Source organism: Lissotriton vulgaris, chromosome 11, assembly GCF_964263255.1.
Source record: "Lissotriton vulgaris chromosome 11, aLisVul1.2, whole genome shotgun sequence".
In the NCBI taxonomy this organism is placed as follows: Eukaryota; Metazoa; Chordata; class Amphibia; order Caudata; family Salamandridae; genus Lissotriton; species Lissotriton vulgaris.
This window is the reverse complement of record NC_141699.1, coordinates 910,770,896-910,789,694: the sequence shown is the minus strand read 5'-3', so window position 1 is coordinate 910,789,694 and position 18,799 is coordinate 910,770,896. Positions and strand designations below refer to the sequence as shown.

At 44.3% G+C, this 18,799-nt stretch overlaps 1 protein-coding gene across 1 annotated transcript in view; it reads right to left on the bottom strand.

Annotated features, from left to right (window-relative positions):
• Nucleotides 1-18,799, bottom strand: part of DNER (delta/notch like EGF repeat containing) — a 1,176,744-nt gene that overhangs the window by 98,756 nt on the left and 1,059,189 nt on the right. Inside the window, exon 9 of the mRNA XM_086942563.1 lies at nucleotides 3,609-3,731. Within this exon, the coding sequence (XP_086798689.1) occupies nucleotides 3,609-3,731 (123 nt within the window). The remainder of the gene's footprint in view (nucleotides 1-3,608; nucleotides 3,732-18,799) is intronic.

The following is an 18,799-nucleotide window of genomic DNA, read 5'->3' as shown; positions in this document are numbered from 1 at the left end:
AAATTGGCATTATACCAAACCAAATCTGGGATGCAGTCCAGCAGGCAAGTCCCAATAGTGCTCTCCAAGTCGAAATGAAGAACATTGTGCATTTAAAATAGGGCCAAATCAAAGTCCAATTGATATGCTTTTGGCAGACTGAATTCTTAAAAATCAAAGTCCAATTGGTTTGCTTTTGGCAGACTTGAATTCTTAAAAATCAAATTGGTATGCTTTTGGCAGTCTTACTTTTTAGGAGATACACACCAGGAAATACAGTCTTCCGCTCTTTAGATTAACGTGGCTGCTGTGCATTGTTGAGTATTGTACTTTGTAATTTATTTATTTCTAGACATTTTTGTATCTCTTTTACACTTTAAATATTGCATTGTCTTTTTTGGGTCTATATTTACATTGTTTGAATGAAAATTAAATATTAAAAAAAAAGCGTAAAACCGCAATAAACGGTTCTCAAATGTGAGGCTGCCCGAATTAAATAGGGGAGGAACAGGCTATCGTGAACGACAAATAAGCATTGCCACTCGGAAAGTATGAAAGTCGGATTTCTCAAGGAACACCGAGATAGTTCGTAAGTTAAGGCCCATATCAGTTCCCAATTCAAATGATATTTTGCACACCTAAATGCAATTTAGGTGCACAAAAAAGTGTCCATAAATGAAAAGCAATCTGGTAGAATTAATATGTTTACACAATTTATTTACTAAGGTGGAAGACCCAACAGTGGGGCAAATTGTATTATGAAGTTTAAGGGTAAGGGCTGGAGTGGGTTAAGGGGTGTTTCTCATTGGGTCGCCCTTCAAATGTGGGTGAATCCCTCAAAATTGCGGTTATTAACAAACCGCCTCTTAGTAGTTTCTTACGTGAAAATGCATGCAAGCGTCCAGTCAACAGCATGAATAAATGTAAACTAAAAACTGTGTTTCCAGGGCAGGAATGGGGAGGGTTGACCCCTATTTTAAATAGTGGTTAAGTGGAAGTGATTTCTCCATGGAGAATAATATTACAAGCTTTAATGCATGTATATCTCATTTGCTCATAAAACTGTTTTAGCTGGTAGACAATTCACATGCATAAATAATATCAGTTGGGTTACTCTGGATCATGTCTGGCTGAAATAGATTTTCTAGAGAGGTCCTGGGATTTTTGTGCAGGTGTGAAAAGTTGTAAACTTGCTCCAAACATAGGAGAATTATACAGGACCAAATCTCAGACTTTTCTTTGGTAGCCACTAAGATGCAAGCTGAAGGTAGTGCTTCTGTCTGCTTATCTGTGTCCAACATTGCAGTCGTGTTCAGTCTTGATGGGACTCTGCACTACTATTCAATTCAAATGACTGCCTCATGTGTAGTAGAACCTAATCTAAAATCAGGGGGAGCACTTTCTGTGTGAAGTGTGGTAAAATCCTTTTTGTTCTCGACTGGAAGAATGCACAATTTCAGTGCACTGCAGCATTTTACAATGTTCCTTTCATTGTTATAATTAAATTCAGTCTTGGACAGATTTGTTTAAAAATCAGAAAAATATTTTTAAAATTTGAGAGAACTTTCGTAGTATATTTATAGGTTGACTACAGCCATCAAAATGGCGTAATTGGTGTGAAAAGTTGGAATAAATGGAAGGCAGTGTGTTGGGTGTCATGTAGTAGAATGGAGTAAGCACACACCATTTCTATGTGAATGCGCACAGTCCGAAGATAAAAGAGGAGCCCTAGCCATCTTGGGGTTTTTCCTCCATAAACCACCAGTGTATATTTCCACGGTCCGTGACGAAACATCCAGTACTGGTGCCTTCTGCAACACTGGTCTATCGACTCTTTATAGGACTTTGCAATCTATATTGAAAGTGAGGTAAGTAGAACCCCTTTCTGGTCATGGTCACAGTCTCCACAAATCAGGCATCATGTCAAAGGAAAACTCTGACTAGTAACTGACTGTTGAAAGAAGGCAACTGCCTAGTACCTTTAAGTGCATAACAGTGTTATCATAGTATGTTGCTCTGCACTCTTAGCTTCTTTACACATTAGAACTAAGATCTAACATTCACACCTTGATGACCGGACTAGGAAATATCCTCCGTCTGTGAGGTACTGCACCCTTCAAATAATAAACTATATTGTTGTTTAACGCAACCGTCTACCTACTCAGTGTCCTACTCACATGCTTGTGCTTTGAAGTAACCACAAAGCGACGTACAGCTCTAGCAAACTCCAACAAATAAGCAAATGTAACAGGCATCAGCAGGGATAAAAGCTCTGCTGCTACTTCTCTTCCATGCAGTTCATTTTCCTCCTTGAACTAGGCAGTGCCTGCTTCCCTTTCTTCCAGGCAGATCCTGATCTTTCCCCATATCAGCAGGCCATGCCCCCTTCTGTCCGAACAGTGAATCCGCCTTCGTCCCATCAGTTCTGATCCTCTTCCAGAATTTCTTAGCAGATGCTACCTCGACCACTCTGAAGAGAAGTGTGGCTCAATGGTTAGAGCGGCAGACCCTGATGCAGGAGTCTGGTCGGAACCAGGGTCCAATTCCCGCTTCGGCGGATCTCGGGCTCAATTTCCTCGGACCTGATAATTCTCGCCTCGGTGCCTATTCTGATCATGAGACCCACTCTGCACCTCTGGGCAATAGCTTGCTTAATCTCTACAATGGCCCCAACAACGCTGAGGATGCCTGACTTCACCTTGGGGGTGCCCAGGAGTGGGCTCCTCACAGGGAAAGGCCAGGAAGCGCCGAGATGCCTACGGGTAGTCGTGTGCTATATACGTGCGTAATTATCCTTTATGCTTATCTATCAATGGCCTGCCCAGCTTAGGACTCTCTGTCCCCTCAGATCCTGCATGCTTTCTCCATGCCAACCTTTCTTTTGCAGATATTGCCCACTTGCCCCTCATTGCCTTGAATGTTTGGTCTCAGACTTGACGCCTTCTGTCAAAAAACCATTCTGAGCATCAACAACACACACGAACTCGCCAACGGACACATCAGACAGAAAGAAGAACAAACACCAAGCACAGCACAAATATGTGATATAGTTGGGTATTTCCGTACCCACTACAACAGGCATCTCTAATCGCACATCCCCTACACAACATCAAAGAGTACACATCAGAAATAATTCTGCACACATATCCAACGGACACAGATTTAACATACAGTTGGGTATGGCAGTGCTCACAACAACACCCCCAATCAAGGCAATCCAAGGCGAGCATGCCTAGTATGCAAGAGAACTGCTTTAAACAGAAGTCCTGCTAAACCCTAAACACATCCCAAATATGTCTTTATTTGGATGTCACCGCACCCAACTGAACTTTTCATGCATATACGTCTTCTGGGAAATTGGGTATGTCCCTCTTACAAGACAATGCATAAACAATGGGGTACAAACCTTCTGGTCTCACCCATCAAGCACCAAGAATACTTACCAGCATACAATTCAAGCTCACATGATTGGTTGTTCCCCATCGAAAGCAGAATTATGTGACGGAAACCTCAGACCTTTGGAAAGTCACTTCCAGGCCACACAAATGGTAGCATATACATCACACAAATGGCAATGACATACAATATTGATAAACAATAACTAATTGGTGGTTCAACTCTCTTCTTACCTTCATAGTCAGAAAGACATGCGCACTCATAGCCATTGGCAAGGTCTTTGCAGGTGGCCCCGTTCTGGCAGGGCGTAGAGAGACATTCATTATACTCTTCTTCGCAATACAGCCCATGATAACCTGGAAAAGAGGGATAATATTGAAAAACATTGTATTGTATTCATTTGTTCCCTTATGAGAAAATTTAATACTTTTAGAAACACTTTAGACAATCTCGCCCTTGCCATTCGATGGTAGGGGATAGGAAACTTAACCAGCAATCTCATGAATCTGTCTCTGTGCTTAGGGGCATTGACTATTGTTTGGACGGCAAGGAGGGTTGTAAAGCGTTATCCCACCTCAATAGCAACCCCCGAATATTACGCTACCAGGCTTGGCAGTTCATGCGCACCTGCCTCCCACCCCCAAGGCAGGTCTGACCCAATTGCCAGGGCTGGTTTGCATTCCCAATCCAGCCCTGCTAGACTGTTCCCATGAGGAGCAGGGTCAAGACTGATTTGCATATGGCTGGGTCCAAACTGGGCTGGCATAGTGAGCAAAAGAACGAAGAATCAAACCCTGATCTTTGTGACCGGGGGTGAATGTTTACATTGTTCAGCATTCCATCCATCAAGGACCTAAATATCAACATAGTGAGTATGCAGGTATTCATAGGTTTACTTTACTTAACTCCACATTTACAGGCCCCCCGATGAAATACATCTTCAAGGTACCTAGATGAGGAGTTAAAAATAGTAAATGTATACTGACGTATATGCACTTACTTCCCTTCTCAATATTTTGGTCCTCGAAATGTAGGCCACAATATTTTGGTATTCCTATGTTTCAGCTGTCGCTATTTAACCCGTTTACCGCTGCAGACATTCCGCCGCAGTGCTGGCGTTCCACGGAGTAGGCGGGTCTGCGTCGGCCGTCGGTCGTGCACAGCACCCCAGAGGTAGTGGCCAACGTGAGCACGCAACGGGTTAAACATGCAGCTGCATTGCTACAGTCACACGTCAAACCCCGAGCTTGTAGGGTAGGCAAACACACAGACGGGAAGCAATAATTGAACAATCTAGAAGACCATGATAGATAAAGAAATAAAGGAGGTAAATCAATTATACACATGCAAACACGTTATGAAGGGGTAAATGATACGCCTGAGTCTCCACCTGCCCCACTGCAACTTGCACAAGCATTAGTGGATCACAAGGATTGCTCTGGTGCCGGTGCATTTGCAGGGACATGCAGTGCCTTACTGCAGCAAGAAAAGAATTTGCACCAAATAACCAGAACATAAACAATATTTTGCACACGTTGTTCGGTTCAAACGTTGGTGCAAATTGTGGTGCAAAATAATCTTCATAATGAAGAAACGCCCCTGCGAAGTTGCATGGGCGCAGGTGTAATCCATGCAGACCTGCCCCTCATGGTTATACCTGCACCCAGGTCTAATAGACTCATGTTGAACAGAGCCTTTTCAATGTCAAGAGCACATGTCCTGAGCAACATTCAGTCCCTTTTGAAGCTGTGCTCCCTTTCACTGACTCCACATTTCTGTTTACTCCTTGATAACCCCTTGTGGTTTTTGCAATCATATTTTCCTTTGCAGAAAATATTAACAGGGCTCTGCCAGATTTTAATCTAACATCAGAACAAACTCTTACATACTGTGCCTGCCCACAGAGCAGCTTTATTTCTCGACTGGTTTCCTCCATTAAAATCAGACTGTGGTGTTCTGAGCTAACTTACGCTTTTTGTGCATTCAAATATGATTTCAAAAACGCAGTTGAGTGTCTGAAGTACCACATTTAATAATGGTTGTGGGAATAAAATGAGATATGGCATAATACCGATGCCTTTCTAAGTATTACTTATCATATGTGTGCAAAAAAAGCAATTTGCGATTGTTACATTCTCTAATCGGATTCACGTGATTTGTGAAATTTTACGATTGTTAATTGCACCTACGACAGTAGAAAAACGTCCTATGCGGTGGGCTTTCCATTCCTTTGTTTTGCTTTTGCATCGTTAGTGGAGGGAAAACCATACGTTTGTGGGTATTTACAAATGGTTTCAGGGGCGGCCTTAGGCATGTGCAAGCTGTGCACCTGCACAGGGCCACCAAACCCCAGGGGCCACCACGCCCATATATATCCTTAATATAATAATCCTCTGAGGATGGATACATTTTTGCGTGGCGGCCCCTGACAGGGATTTGGCGGCCTCTGACTCTGTTCCACTTCCAAACACCCTGACCACCCCCTCTTCACTAGCCTCCGTGCTCCGCCCCGCCCGGACCCCCTCTTCCGGGGCCCCCTTCCTACGCTCCCTGTCCAGGGCCGCCATGAGCCTAGAGCCGCCCCTGATGGTTTGCAGGTTGGTCTAACTCTGGCATGAGTTGCAGGCCTAACCTTGGAAACACATGCAGGTTTACTCCTGTAAGGGGTGTGGGTAAGTGCCCACAATTGTGGGAAGGAGAAGCGAGGTGGAGCAGAGTTTTCTCAATGCGGAAAAAAAATTGAAGTTACATGTCCTAGCGCACATTTCCAAAACAATTACTCATCCATGTTTTTCACCTGGTGGAAAGTCCGTGTGACTAATTTTGTTAAACTGGGATACATCTGGAATTCTAAAAACAGTTGTATGCTTTCACAAATAAGATTGTTTAAGCCTCATACTCAAAAAAAGACGGAAATATACCGGCTTTTCTCTAACGCTTGTGTAAGTGCCAAACTTTTTTTTTTTTTTTTGTAGACCTTTATTGCACATAATACATATACACAGCGGTGTGCCTACAACCCACTGGAAGGGCCGGCCGCAATCAGTGTAACAGCTAGAGTAGCTGAACTCACAAATAACCATCATGAGCACAAGTATACAGCATGGAAAAGTACACCAAATCAGCAAGGGTCAGCGTTCTGTGTTCATGGTAATACTGCAGCTGTAACGCCCTTATGGAATCTCGGTCTCATTTTACAGTTTTTTTTAAACAAACTCAAGTAACAGTAAACCCCAACTCCCACCTGGTCTTTCCTGGTCCCTGATCATAGTGAGTATTCCGAGTCTTTGAGTTAGAATGGCAAAGATACACTCGACCCTTTGAGTGGCAAGTAATCGATCAAACAGAGTATACAGTCCTTGGTAATGACTCCCATCATCTTACAAGAAACATCAGTTTCATGAATGGCATTTCGGCTGTGAAAAAACGCTCAAGGTCCATGCGAACCCCCAAGCCAGACACGTGGATCGCTCGGACCAAGCATGACACATCGCAGTTACTCATGCAGACAACACTCACTCAGGTGCACCCCCTCCTTCCAGTGATCCGCCACTTCCGCTCCTGGCATAAGTGCCAAACTTTATTGTAATTCTCAAATAATTCCAAATAGTCTCCTGGAACCAAACTTCTGACTGTTGCAGATTCGGTGAATAGTTATTTGTTTAAACATCTTTAGAAACGAAAAGTTACATTTGCAGATGAGGGCATAACCTTCGATCTTTGATGGCGGGTGGAGAACCGAGCGACGCCGGTTCTGTAGAAAGCCCAAATTGATGATTCATACGTACGGCTTACTCATTTGGTGATTACTGATCTTAAGATTCATTGTGCAACATTATCGTCCTGAAGATGGTCTCTGGATCCTCTAGACCCTTAGAGAGACCGAAACGTCAACGCTACCACACCTTTTTGTTTGCATTTATGTTCTTTGAGGCATAATGAAAGCAATGTGAAATACCTGATTGAGTTTCGATATATGGTGGATTTTTTACCCATTTGTACAAAAAGCAAAAGGTGTTGTACTACTACTGTGAAATATATGGATGAAATCAGTAGTATTTTTGGTTGCCGTACATGACAAATTGAATGTTGTTCTAAAATTGGATTAAAGCAAATATTTCTAAAATACTGCTTTATGAGCAATTCCCTGATCACGATAAATTGTGTTCACCTTCGTGAATTTTTTTGAAATATGAAATAATAGATAAATGATTCCTCTAGGGACCTTTGTAGTTTGTTATTGATTATACCCAGTCCCGAGGGGATTATTGGGTTGCACTTTTTGTATAATATAGCATGAAACTGGGCATTTCTTCAAGACAAACTGGTTTTTCCATGGAGCTTCCCATTAATTCTAGGAGTGTTCTGTGCCCTTGAACTACCTGAAAACAGATGTACTCTTCCTTTGAAAGCAGAACATCTTTGAATGTTTCCAAGGTGGGGATGTGCTGGCCGAAACTGTGCGAATGGCCATGATCTTGCAAGATGGGTGCCAACAACTGGCAAGTGCCCACAACCTGGGAGCACAGAAACCAACACAAGGTGGGTACATTTCCTCTCACAGAAACATTCAGAATTATGGGGAATTCCTCATCTGAGGAGACCGATGCATGAGCGCAAATTCACATTCTGCGAATCATTAAATGGATTTGCACCAGTCATTTAACCCCTTGTGCGCTGATGACGGAACCGCTCCGTCATCAACTGCGGTGGCGCTGTGCTGATGACGGAGCGGTTCCGTCATGGCCCGCCCGCCGCTCATGCGCGGCGCGAATTCCGCACCTGCGCTGAGCGTTCTATTGAGCGAGCGGGGCCATGACGGAACCGCTCTGTCATAAGCACAGCGCAACCGAATCTGGTGACGAAGCGGTTCCGTCACCAGCATGCGCCCACCGCTCTTCCGCCCCGCCCCCTTAGCACTGCGGCAGAATAGCCGCCGCAGTGAAGGGGTTAAGGTAGTTCCACTCCTAGGTGCAAATGATATGAGCAAATATCTTTGAAAAAAAACACAGGGATAGACTTTCACAGTTTTGAGCCTGGCCTTTGTGACTCAGGCCCTTGTTGCGTATTTAGGGACGAAATTTCAATTTCAGTCTAACTCAGAAATGAGGGCTGGAAAACAAAATACATTGCCTTGCCATGCAAAATAGAAATTTGGTTTTATTGCAAATAGAATATGCGAACAGCAATTCCATCGCATATGCAAAAATAAACTGTTTCTATAAAATTACACACAATTTAAAACCTATCAATAGCTGATACACAGGATAAACAAAAATAAAGCAAAGATACACATCCTAGACAATGACTACTCATTCGTTGAGACCACCCCCTTGAACTCCTTACTAAGGTGGGCGGAATTTGCGTAGTTGCGCTACGCAAAGCTCTGAGAAACGGTAAAAAATATCTGCTAGCACGTAAAAGTTCTGCGAACACGCGGAATTGCTGGTTCCGCCCGTTCGCGATGCTTTTTTCCTGTTCGCAAACGCTGTTTGCGTGCTCGCGGAGAAATATCTTGAGAACACGCAAAAGCGCGAACAAGGAAAAAATTCTGGCAATTCCATGTTCTCCGTGGAACGCAAAATTACCCATATTCCGCGAGCGAAACGGAATTACCGCCCAGACCTATACTACCGTACAGTGAACCTCACATGAACTCTTAGTGGAAATAAAGCATTCGAGAATACCAGCTAAGATCCAACTTTCTAAAAGATCACCACATATCCTCAACAGATTTGCATATATAAAGTATTCCATAAAAGTATCAGACCGCAGACAGAAGTTTGGTGAAGTTCCTTGGGCCTGCCCGAGGGTCGTGTGGCAGAGGGGGTGTTATGCCCTAAACCACAGTTTCATGTGGTCCTTCAGTACATCATGTGGCAGCCTGTGCGGCATTCTGTCACTAGATGGCGCCAGATGCTATATTTTATCCTTATTATCACTTAGAAATATGTACTTAGGACATCTGCCAAGAAAGGAAGAAACAGCCAGAGGGCCCAGCAATGGTTGGGCCCCTGCCTCGCAATAACTTATGGCATGCCAGGCAGTTTCATGTATGCACTGCCTTGAAATGCACAAATGCTCTGCCCTTTCTGCAGTTATCGGCCCGCCCGTCCTTTCTGCTCCAATTAACAAGAACAGCTGTTCCTAATTTCCAACGGACATGCCCACTGTTGTTACAGAAGTACTAATTAGCTGATTTAAATTATGCCTTCATTCCGGGCTGTTTTAATAACAGCTTATGTGTAATTTAGTTGAGATTCTCAGTTGTTTAATTTTGCTTTTCGTGTGATTGTTTTATTATATCCAGTTCATGTTGTGTACCATTCTGACACATAAAAGGCCAGAGAAATCAACATTTTGGATGAACTATCTGTAGGTTACAGTGACGGCTGGTGGCAGTTATGTGGCCCTTGATGAAAAGGGCAGTTTACTTGTTACCAACACCAAGCCAGATTGACCTGTGACCACGGCCTTGGAAATGGTCAGGTTCACTTTCCAGCGAAAATGTGGTACCCTGATTTTGTATACCAGTATTCTCTTTGTTCTGATATTAGTAATATTTTTCTTGCAGTGCAAATATACATTTTCCATGAAACTCCTCACAGATCACACCCCAGGTCTATACTTTATGGTTTTATCTTACATTTTTTATTCTCATTTGAAGAACTAAGTGAAGTGTCATTATAGATCTAATGTGAAAGAGGGGGGAACATCCTTTACAACGCGGATGTTACCCCGCAGTGCAGTTACGACGCGTCTTTTACAACGCAAGTCGTAACCACGACTTGCGCTGGGGGGCGCTCTAGGCTAAGGAATAGTAGATTTCCTATTCCAACACCTTCCCTACTGTACGTAGGCTGGTGTTGGAATAGTAAATTTAACTATTCCTAAATCCAGCACATCTACATCGCAAGTTGTTGTAAAAGACGCGTTGTAAAGTACCGCGATGTATAACAACGTACATCCGAAAGAGGTATAGATACTCTCCCCCGTGTGAAGACTTGGTTTCTACTTTAAGGTATTTCAAGTTATCGAACAATTGCGAAAAGTCTACGAACATAACACATTTTATGTGTTGCTTTGCTTGTGAGGCCACCCCATCGTCCGCATCTTCAACAGACCACCCAAGCAAAATATTCTAACCCAGAACTTCCCCGAGAGCAGTCTATTCTTCTGGGTACATGGTAGGCTTCACCCTTCCTCCTCTAAGTAACTTGATGGACAGGGAAAGGACTTACATGCTCGTCTCTTCATTCAGTATCAGACTACTCTAAGTCTACAAGAGGCAAGAACATTGCATCTGTGACATGTTTATAAAGAAGCTGATTTTGCATGGCTTTGGAGCTGGCTCAAAAGTGCAGTGTCCTCCACAAATGTTTCACCAACATCACTAAAGTTATCAACTAAAGTTATCAATTCATTGTGTGAATTTAAACGGGAAAAAGTATGACACAATTTTGTTATTGCATATAAATGGCTAAATAAATGTATTTGTTCATAAGAATGGGCCCAATGCAGCGGATACAATTTTTTAATTTTATTTATATGAGGATAAGACTATGTGGAAAACAATGAAAAAAATATAGCAAGCAAAAATAGACCACATTTAGTTTCAAGTGATTAGTGTATGCTCTGCAAAAGCCAAGGCCCGTTAATATCCACATGGCATACAAGTGAAGGCTTATCAAAAATATGCGAGCTTTGGAAAAACTTAATCCCCAATAGATATAATGTGGCTAAGGTTTGGTGCAAGCAAATGTAGTGAGAAGTTCCTATGGCATAGATATTGTGTCCTAAATATTTGTTTACAAAACTGTCAGATTATTGGAGTTAATTTATGAAAATCTATACCCAATGGGATGTTTCCGCAAATGTAACATAAGACACGGTGTTCATGTCAGATGCTATATATGACTTGAATATTCTGACATACAAGCACTTCTGTAGCACATAAGTGGACATTGTATGAAGCACACGCGCATATATGCTACTGGCTGTCTAGTCCTACTACCAGTAAGAATAACATCCCCACAGCAGTGCCAAGGGCTGGACATAAACATTGATCCTCTCCCTCGTTGAAGTATATGTAGCACCTACCAGAAGCCAACATGCATCTCCAAAGGATAATGAAGATTACAGACAAGTTATCCCTGGAAAGTAATGCCAGAAGCACCACAAACAGAAACCATCAAAGGTGCAAAACCCTTTTTGGTAAAAGTCACAATTTATTTATTTATTTATTTATTTAATGCAATTTTATATAGCGCAAACTTTACAATGGCAGGGTCCATTCTTCTATCCAGATCTTTGAGTTTGTAAGGACAGGACTTCAATTGCTGCTTGAAGCTTGCACTGCAGTAACATCCAGGAATGAAGCTTTAGAAACTATCAAGCCTTACACCATGAACCGGAGTTGCAGGACAGATGCCATTCAGAAATAGACAAGGATGAACAGAGACAATAAAGCTAGCCTAGCATGACATATAATCACACACATAGGAGCAGAGGGAGAATCCTAAAGTGAAGAAACCATTGGATGAGCAAACCACATGAGTTTGGTCCTGATGATGGCCACCATGATTGCACAGTGTTTATAGGTGATGAGCAGAAGCAGTGTGTTACCAGGTGCAGGGACAAGAGCATCAATAATGGAGTTTGAGACCCTAAGTTGATGCTGAAAAATGGTCCTGCGGAGAAGGTCAGAAAGACTCATTGCAAGGAGCTCTGGAATGAAGAAACATACAGAAGGGGCACTGCCACCTTAAGTGGCCAAAATACCTGCCTGTGATCCAACACCTGTTATTGAGAGTACATAGTATTATCGTTAAACAAGGTGGCAAAAGACATTCAGAAATAGATTGATGACAGCTCATCAGACTGAATATGGAAAAAAGTAAAAAGGCTGAGAAGGACAGAATGAGTCCCCTGCATTCAAACATCACTAAGCAGGGCTGACGTGATCCATGCACGTCGTCGTTGTGCTTCCTGCCACACTGAGGCCCCGCCCACGAAGCAATGCTGACCAAGACGCCGGTCCTCTGCTCGGTTGTTGCTGTTTAATGGCTGCCGTTTAAACCCTCCACTTTCTCTGCTTCAAAGCCAAGCGGCAATTCCAAGCTGCCGCGATCCGTGATCAACCTACAGGAGCTGATGGGTAACGGGTAATGGGATGGCTGGATGGATGGGGAGACGGGACGTCTGAGCGAGTTCAAGGAGCTATCGAGGGACTGCCTGTACCTTGGTTTCCCAGTTTTTTCTTCTCTCTACCTTCCCGCAGCAGCAGCGTGAGTCATAATTTTTGAATACATTCTACAGTCTGCGTTCTGTGGAGCATCTACTCGCCTTAGCTCACCTTTATTCCTCCACCCTGCTGCTGGTTTCTTGCACCGTGGGCGCGCCTAATCGTGAACTTTCTCACTCCACTGCCTCTCCTAGTTCTGCGATCACGGTGCGGTGCTCCCCTGTGTTGGATTGGTGCTGGGCTGGTCCCCTCCGCCGCCGCCTATACAGTCATCAAGCGGCTGCCGAGTGTGGGGACCGCAGTGTCCAGAAGGCTGGGGCTTCCATACCTGTCCATCCACCACGTCAAAGGGGGAAAAAAACTCTGCTCTGCCTCTGCAAAAGCGATATTTCTATGCGACCTATACCATCTGTGACCGTTACATCTTCTGGGTATCTATAAGACATTTACAGAGACATTGCAGGCATTATCAGCAAGATAGGTGCCTAATAAAAATAGTAATAATCCCGCAGAAGCATGGGCATGGAATGTTGTGTAACATTGTGAGAGCTCAAAGAATGAGTCCTTGAGTATTCTGAAGGGCATAGAGATGGGCGTAACACTGGCAAACAAGTGCTGCACCACCAACCAAATGAAGCTGGCATCAATGTTATAAATGATGACCAGTGGAACCCACAGTAGTTTACACTTCCTCCCACAGTGCCCAGTGTTCCATGGACAGGCCTGCAAAAAGTGTCAATATCACAGAGATGCACACAAAAGGGCCCGGCTCCTAGTAATCCCTTTCCAAGGCATCACACCTAAAAGAGGGCCCACAAATCTAGGAGTCACAGAAGCTTTCCACCAATAATCCAGGACTGGAAGCCAAAAACCCCACAAAGGATGTCTAGGTTCAAGTCTATAAAAGAAATAGCCTCCCATCATTCCAAAAGAGATGCAAATTGATCTAAATGAGATTTGCTTTTCTAGAACACCCTGCTGCAGGACTCGTACCGCCCTCTCCTCTCAACAGCGAGCCCAACTCCATCACCCTTCATGACAACCTCGCCGACATCGGACTCAAACAACTCGTCTCAACTCTGATCCGCAGGGCAGGACACACCTCAACCCTAACTTCACAGCAGGTAACAGCGTTCACTTCAGCCACATAATGCAACCCCCATGGACCGACCACTACTGTGCACATTTCACCGTCGACAAACCTAGGGCAGCCAAACCAGCCCCACGCCCACCACAAAGGAACTAGAGCAAGGTCACCGACGACCAACTCAAGTCTGTCCTCACTCAAAACAACCACACTTCGTCATCAGACGCCAACATCACAGCCAGAGAACTCCACACCTGGATCTCCAAATGCGCGGATGAGCTCACCCCGCTACGCAACCACAACAAACAAAGCCCCAGGAAAGCCGCCTGGTTCACCACCGACCTCCAAGAAGCCAGATGCACCTGCAGACGGCTGGAAAAGAACTGGAGAAACACCAAGACACCCTAAAACCACACCACCTACAAGGATGCCATGACGGACTGCCACAACCAAATCAGAATCACCAAGAGGACCTTCTTCCACACCAAATTCCTCACCAAATCCACCAACTCTAAGGAACTCTTCACTGTCATCAAGGAAATCGCCAACCCTCGCAGCGAAGCCACAGACATCACCCCGTCCTAAGACCTCTGCCACAAGCTTGGAACCTACTTCCACCTCAAGATCAAAAACCTCTACGACAACTTCATCGATCTTCCACCTGATGCCACAGCTGGCCTGCCCCCAGATGCACCAGCCAGCCCAGCATCTCCATATGGATGCCAATCACAGCTGAGACACCACCTCAACCATGAAAGGCATCCACTCAGGGGCCCCCACCGACCCCTGGCCCCTAACATCTACCACAGAGCCACCACCACCATCGCACCCGAACCACAACGCACCATCAACACCACCCTCAAAACAGGCACCTTCCCAGATGAATGGAAACGAGCAGAAGTCAGGCCCCTGCTCAAGAAGCCGACAGCTGACCCCACGACCTCAAGACCTATCGGCCCTTCTCGCTCCTCCCCTTTGCGGCCAAAGTTGCAAAGAAAACAGTCAACAGGGTACTGACAAGATTCATTGAAGACAAGTCACCCTCGACCCGTTCCAGTCTGGATTCCACTGCAACCACGGCACAGAGACCGCCCTCCTCACTTCCACAGATGACATATGCACCCTCCTGTACCAAGGCCACTCCGCAGCCCTCCCCTACTCGACCTATCAGCTGCCTTCAACACCGTCTCCCACTGCACACCTGTCGCCAGACTACACCACACAAGCATACAAGGAACAGCCCTAGTCTAGATCCGATCATTCCTCTACAGAGGAAGCCAAAGAATCAGACTATCCCCCTTCCTCTCCGATCCAACGGAAATCATCCTCTCCCTCACCAAAGACCCAGCCACCGCTAGACTCAATTCCAGAAAAGAATGCAGGAGGACGCTGTCTGGATGACCAACAGCTGCCTTAAGCCGATAAGACAGAAGTCCTTGTCCTCGGAACCACCCCTTCAGCATGGGACCACACCTGGTGGCCGACAGCCCTCAGAAGCCCACCGACCCCCCTCGAACCACACCAAAAACCTCGGCATCGTACGCGACTCATCCCTCACCATGAACCGACAGATCAACGCCGTCACCTCCAGCTGCTTCAACACCCTCCACATCCTTTGCAAGAACTTCAAATGGATCCTCCCCCGGAGTCAAGGTAGACAGTCACCCACACACTCATCACCAGCAGACTGGACTATGAGAAATACTATACGCCGGTATAAACAAGTCCCTTCTCTGAAAACTCCAGACGATACATAATACCGCAGCCCGACTCGTCCTCGGCATCCCCCGGCACGAACACATCAGCCAACACCTTCAAAGGCTCTACTGGCTCCCCGTGGAGGAAAGAGTCACCTTCAAAATCCTCACCCACGCCTACACAACACCGGACCAAAATACCCCAACAACAGAATCATCTTCCACGTACCCAAAGGAAACCTCCGATCTTCCAACCTCGCATTGGCTGAAACCCTGCGCCTCCACAGAGCCAGGCAAGGTGGAAGATCCTTCTCTCACATTGCGGTCAAAACCTGGAAGGAGCTCCCGGCAGACATCTCTCTCTCTCTCCCATTTCTCCCTCTCTCTCTGCCTTTTTCACTCTCTATCTCCAATTAATTATTGATGTTTTTTTTCCTCACGTTGTTGTTTTTTGTTTTGTTCCTACTTGGAAACCGACATCCATGATTGACTGTATTCATTTAGGTTTCATGAATAACACAAAGCTTAAAAAGTGAAAAAAGAAAAGTCAGGATGAATCTCAGCCGTAGAGGAAACAGCTCAGCACAATTATTTCTCTATTATGTATTTATACACAACCTGACCAAGCAGCTTTTCATCTTAATTTAGTGCCATAATCTCAAGAGTATTGCAACTGATGCAGCTGTAGGAGACCCTGCTGCAGGAATTTATATTCTCAGATGATGGCCTATTATGATGTATTTCACTTACTGCTGTGTTTTAAATAATTTTAATGGTGTTTGGTACCACTTATAAACAGCCCAGAAACAGAATAGGGCAAGGATAAAGGAAAAGCAAATGACTTCAAAACGGTCATATTGCAACAGGAACAGTAAAGGAATATAAGCAAACGCCCACCACCTTCTGCAGGCGTCTCTACTTTGAGGTGCCTATTACCCGCCATAGTTGGGCATTTAACTCAAATGTTATATTACACCATGGATGTGTAATTTTGCCTGTGGGGAAATCATCTTTAGCCTATTTACGAGCAATGTTCCCTCTAATTTTTGTCCTCTGTGTGCGGCAGAGTAAGGTCTCTGTGCGCTGCAGCCAAGGCTATGTGCGCCAACAACCCAACCACGCTTGTAGACCAGGGCTTTAAGTGGGATGAAAAAACTGGGTGTCTCTCAAAGGGGCGTGACTGATGCAATTAAGGGTGCGGCTTAAAAGCAATTAAGCTAACAATCTGAGCTTAGCATAGTGTGCCACCCGACTGATATTTTGCTTCTTCTGTCATTACATCCAAATATTTAATACAAGTAACATTACACCTACACAAAGCCAGGACTATTAGCATTGTCAATGGTTGTTTGTGGCATAAAGTTGTATATAATATTGAAAATGCTTCTGCTCTTGTGGTAGAGGTTGTGGCTTAATGCTCGAGCTGCCGATTTAGGAGATGGGTTTTGAGTCTCGGGTCAGATTAACATCCTGTGATTCTATGCAAATCAATTATTCTCCCCATAAAAACAAATCATTAAATAAATCATGTATTGGGTAATGTCATCTGCTAGTGACAGAGGAGGATTGAGGTATGAAAAGAGGCGCCCCTCACAGACTAGGAAGGAGTAGGGCAGCGTGGGGTGCACCACAGTAAAAGAATGAGTAAATATTCAACTTCTGCAACATATCCAACTGACACACGTTATGCTAACAGCACTGCTGTGTTATAATTGGGAAGATGTGTGCAAGCGTACAGGTAGGGAGAATGGCAGGAGCAAGAATGCACTCTCTGAGATGGTGATGCAAGTAGCTTTGATGCATGAATCTTTAAATCATTTATTCCTCTTGGAGAATTCACACATTCTAAAAATAAATGTTTCAAACCTGATAGATATGTATACATGAGAAACTGCTACTCTTCCATGGTATTCAAATGTGTTTTCTTTCAACCTGTGGTCGGTCAATCAAAGTTGTTTTGTTTTTTATTTCTTGCTCCTTTATCTTGCAGCAAGGGGTGGTGGTGTCTACTTGTTTCAAAGATGACACCAGACCTCCAAAAACAGTGCAAACAGCCACCCATGAACAACGGTTGAAGTGGATAAAAACACTTTGAGAACTGTGATCCTGAGTGCAATGGGGGCGTGGTCAGTGGGTGTGGGGATGAGGTCAAAGAGGTGGCTAAAAATAACAAAATAATCAGTAACTAATGAGCTCGTCTTTCATCTTAACATAGCTGCATAAAAAATAACGCAAACACCTTAAATGAAAAATAAATACTTTACATTATGAAATCTCAATCGATTAAAGAGAACACTGCATATGTGTGCGTGTAATCAGACTCCATCAATTAAAGCCTATAATAGATATCAAGCAACCTTGAAACAATTGCATTTACATTTCTTTCAGGTAGCAGGCACCATGGTGAGATTGCTTGTTTGCATTGCAGCTTTCTGTAGCCCTCAGTTTCACAGGACAAGGCACCTGTGCCTTTCCCTTTAGCCCGGAGACACCTCAAGGTCGCCATCAACCTTCATTAAGTCTTTTTTTTAATCAAAAGGTATGGAGACTGTTTTTGTGAAATTAACAAAAATAATGTGCAGGTTGTTCCCCATCGCTCCCGCCCACTCCGTTCTCTGCCATTCAGGCACACAGACTACACAGAGCTGGCGCTCAAAGCACGCGTTGCTGGTAGCGTTTGACTTGGCAACCTTTGATGCGGATTAAGAAGCTCGGCATTCAGGCTATCATTGATCAACTGCCCCGCTTAAAAACTCGTATCTCTTGTGTATGACAATTGGAACTTTTAATACAGTGCTTCATGCAGTACTTCTGTCATTTCTAACCACTGTAAATAAGAATTGGTTTGTCACCCTTAGAAGGATGAAAGGCTGAGCTGGCCTTTCCGAGAATCAAACTCATGACCTGCAGAACACCTCAAAGGTTGAGCGTTTAGCTTTCTGAACAAATTTGCAGTCTTCCTTTCATTTTAATTAACCAAAGAATTTGACAACATATTTTTCATCTAATGTTTTTACCTTTCTCCGAGACCTGATGCGGCAAATACTTTTATAAAAAAGCATTGCTAAAAGTCAAAAAGTTTTGCCTTTAAAAGGTGAATGCGAATACTGACTTAATGCCCCATCAACATTTTCGGAGTTTACCAGTTATAAAGTTGAAAATAAGGGACATTTGTGCTCTTTGAGAAATGCCACCTTACCTCTTTCTTACGCCTTGAAGTGCTTGGATGTACTGACTAACATTTAGAATGACGTCTACACTGCCCCACTTCGCCCACAAACGCATTTATGTGTCTCTTATTTGTCTCCATGGTGGGGGCTGGTGGGGGTTGGGGGCTGATTCTACAAGCAAAAGGCAGAGTGGCGCTGCAGGGGCTCTAAAGCCGGGGGGGCATCA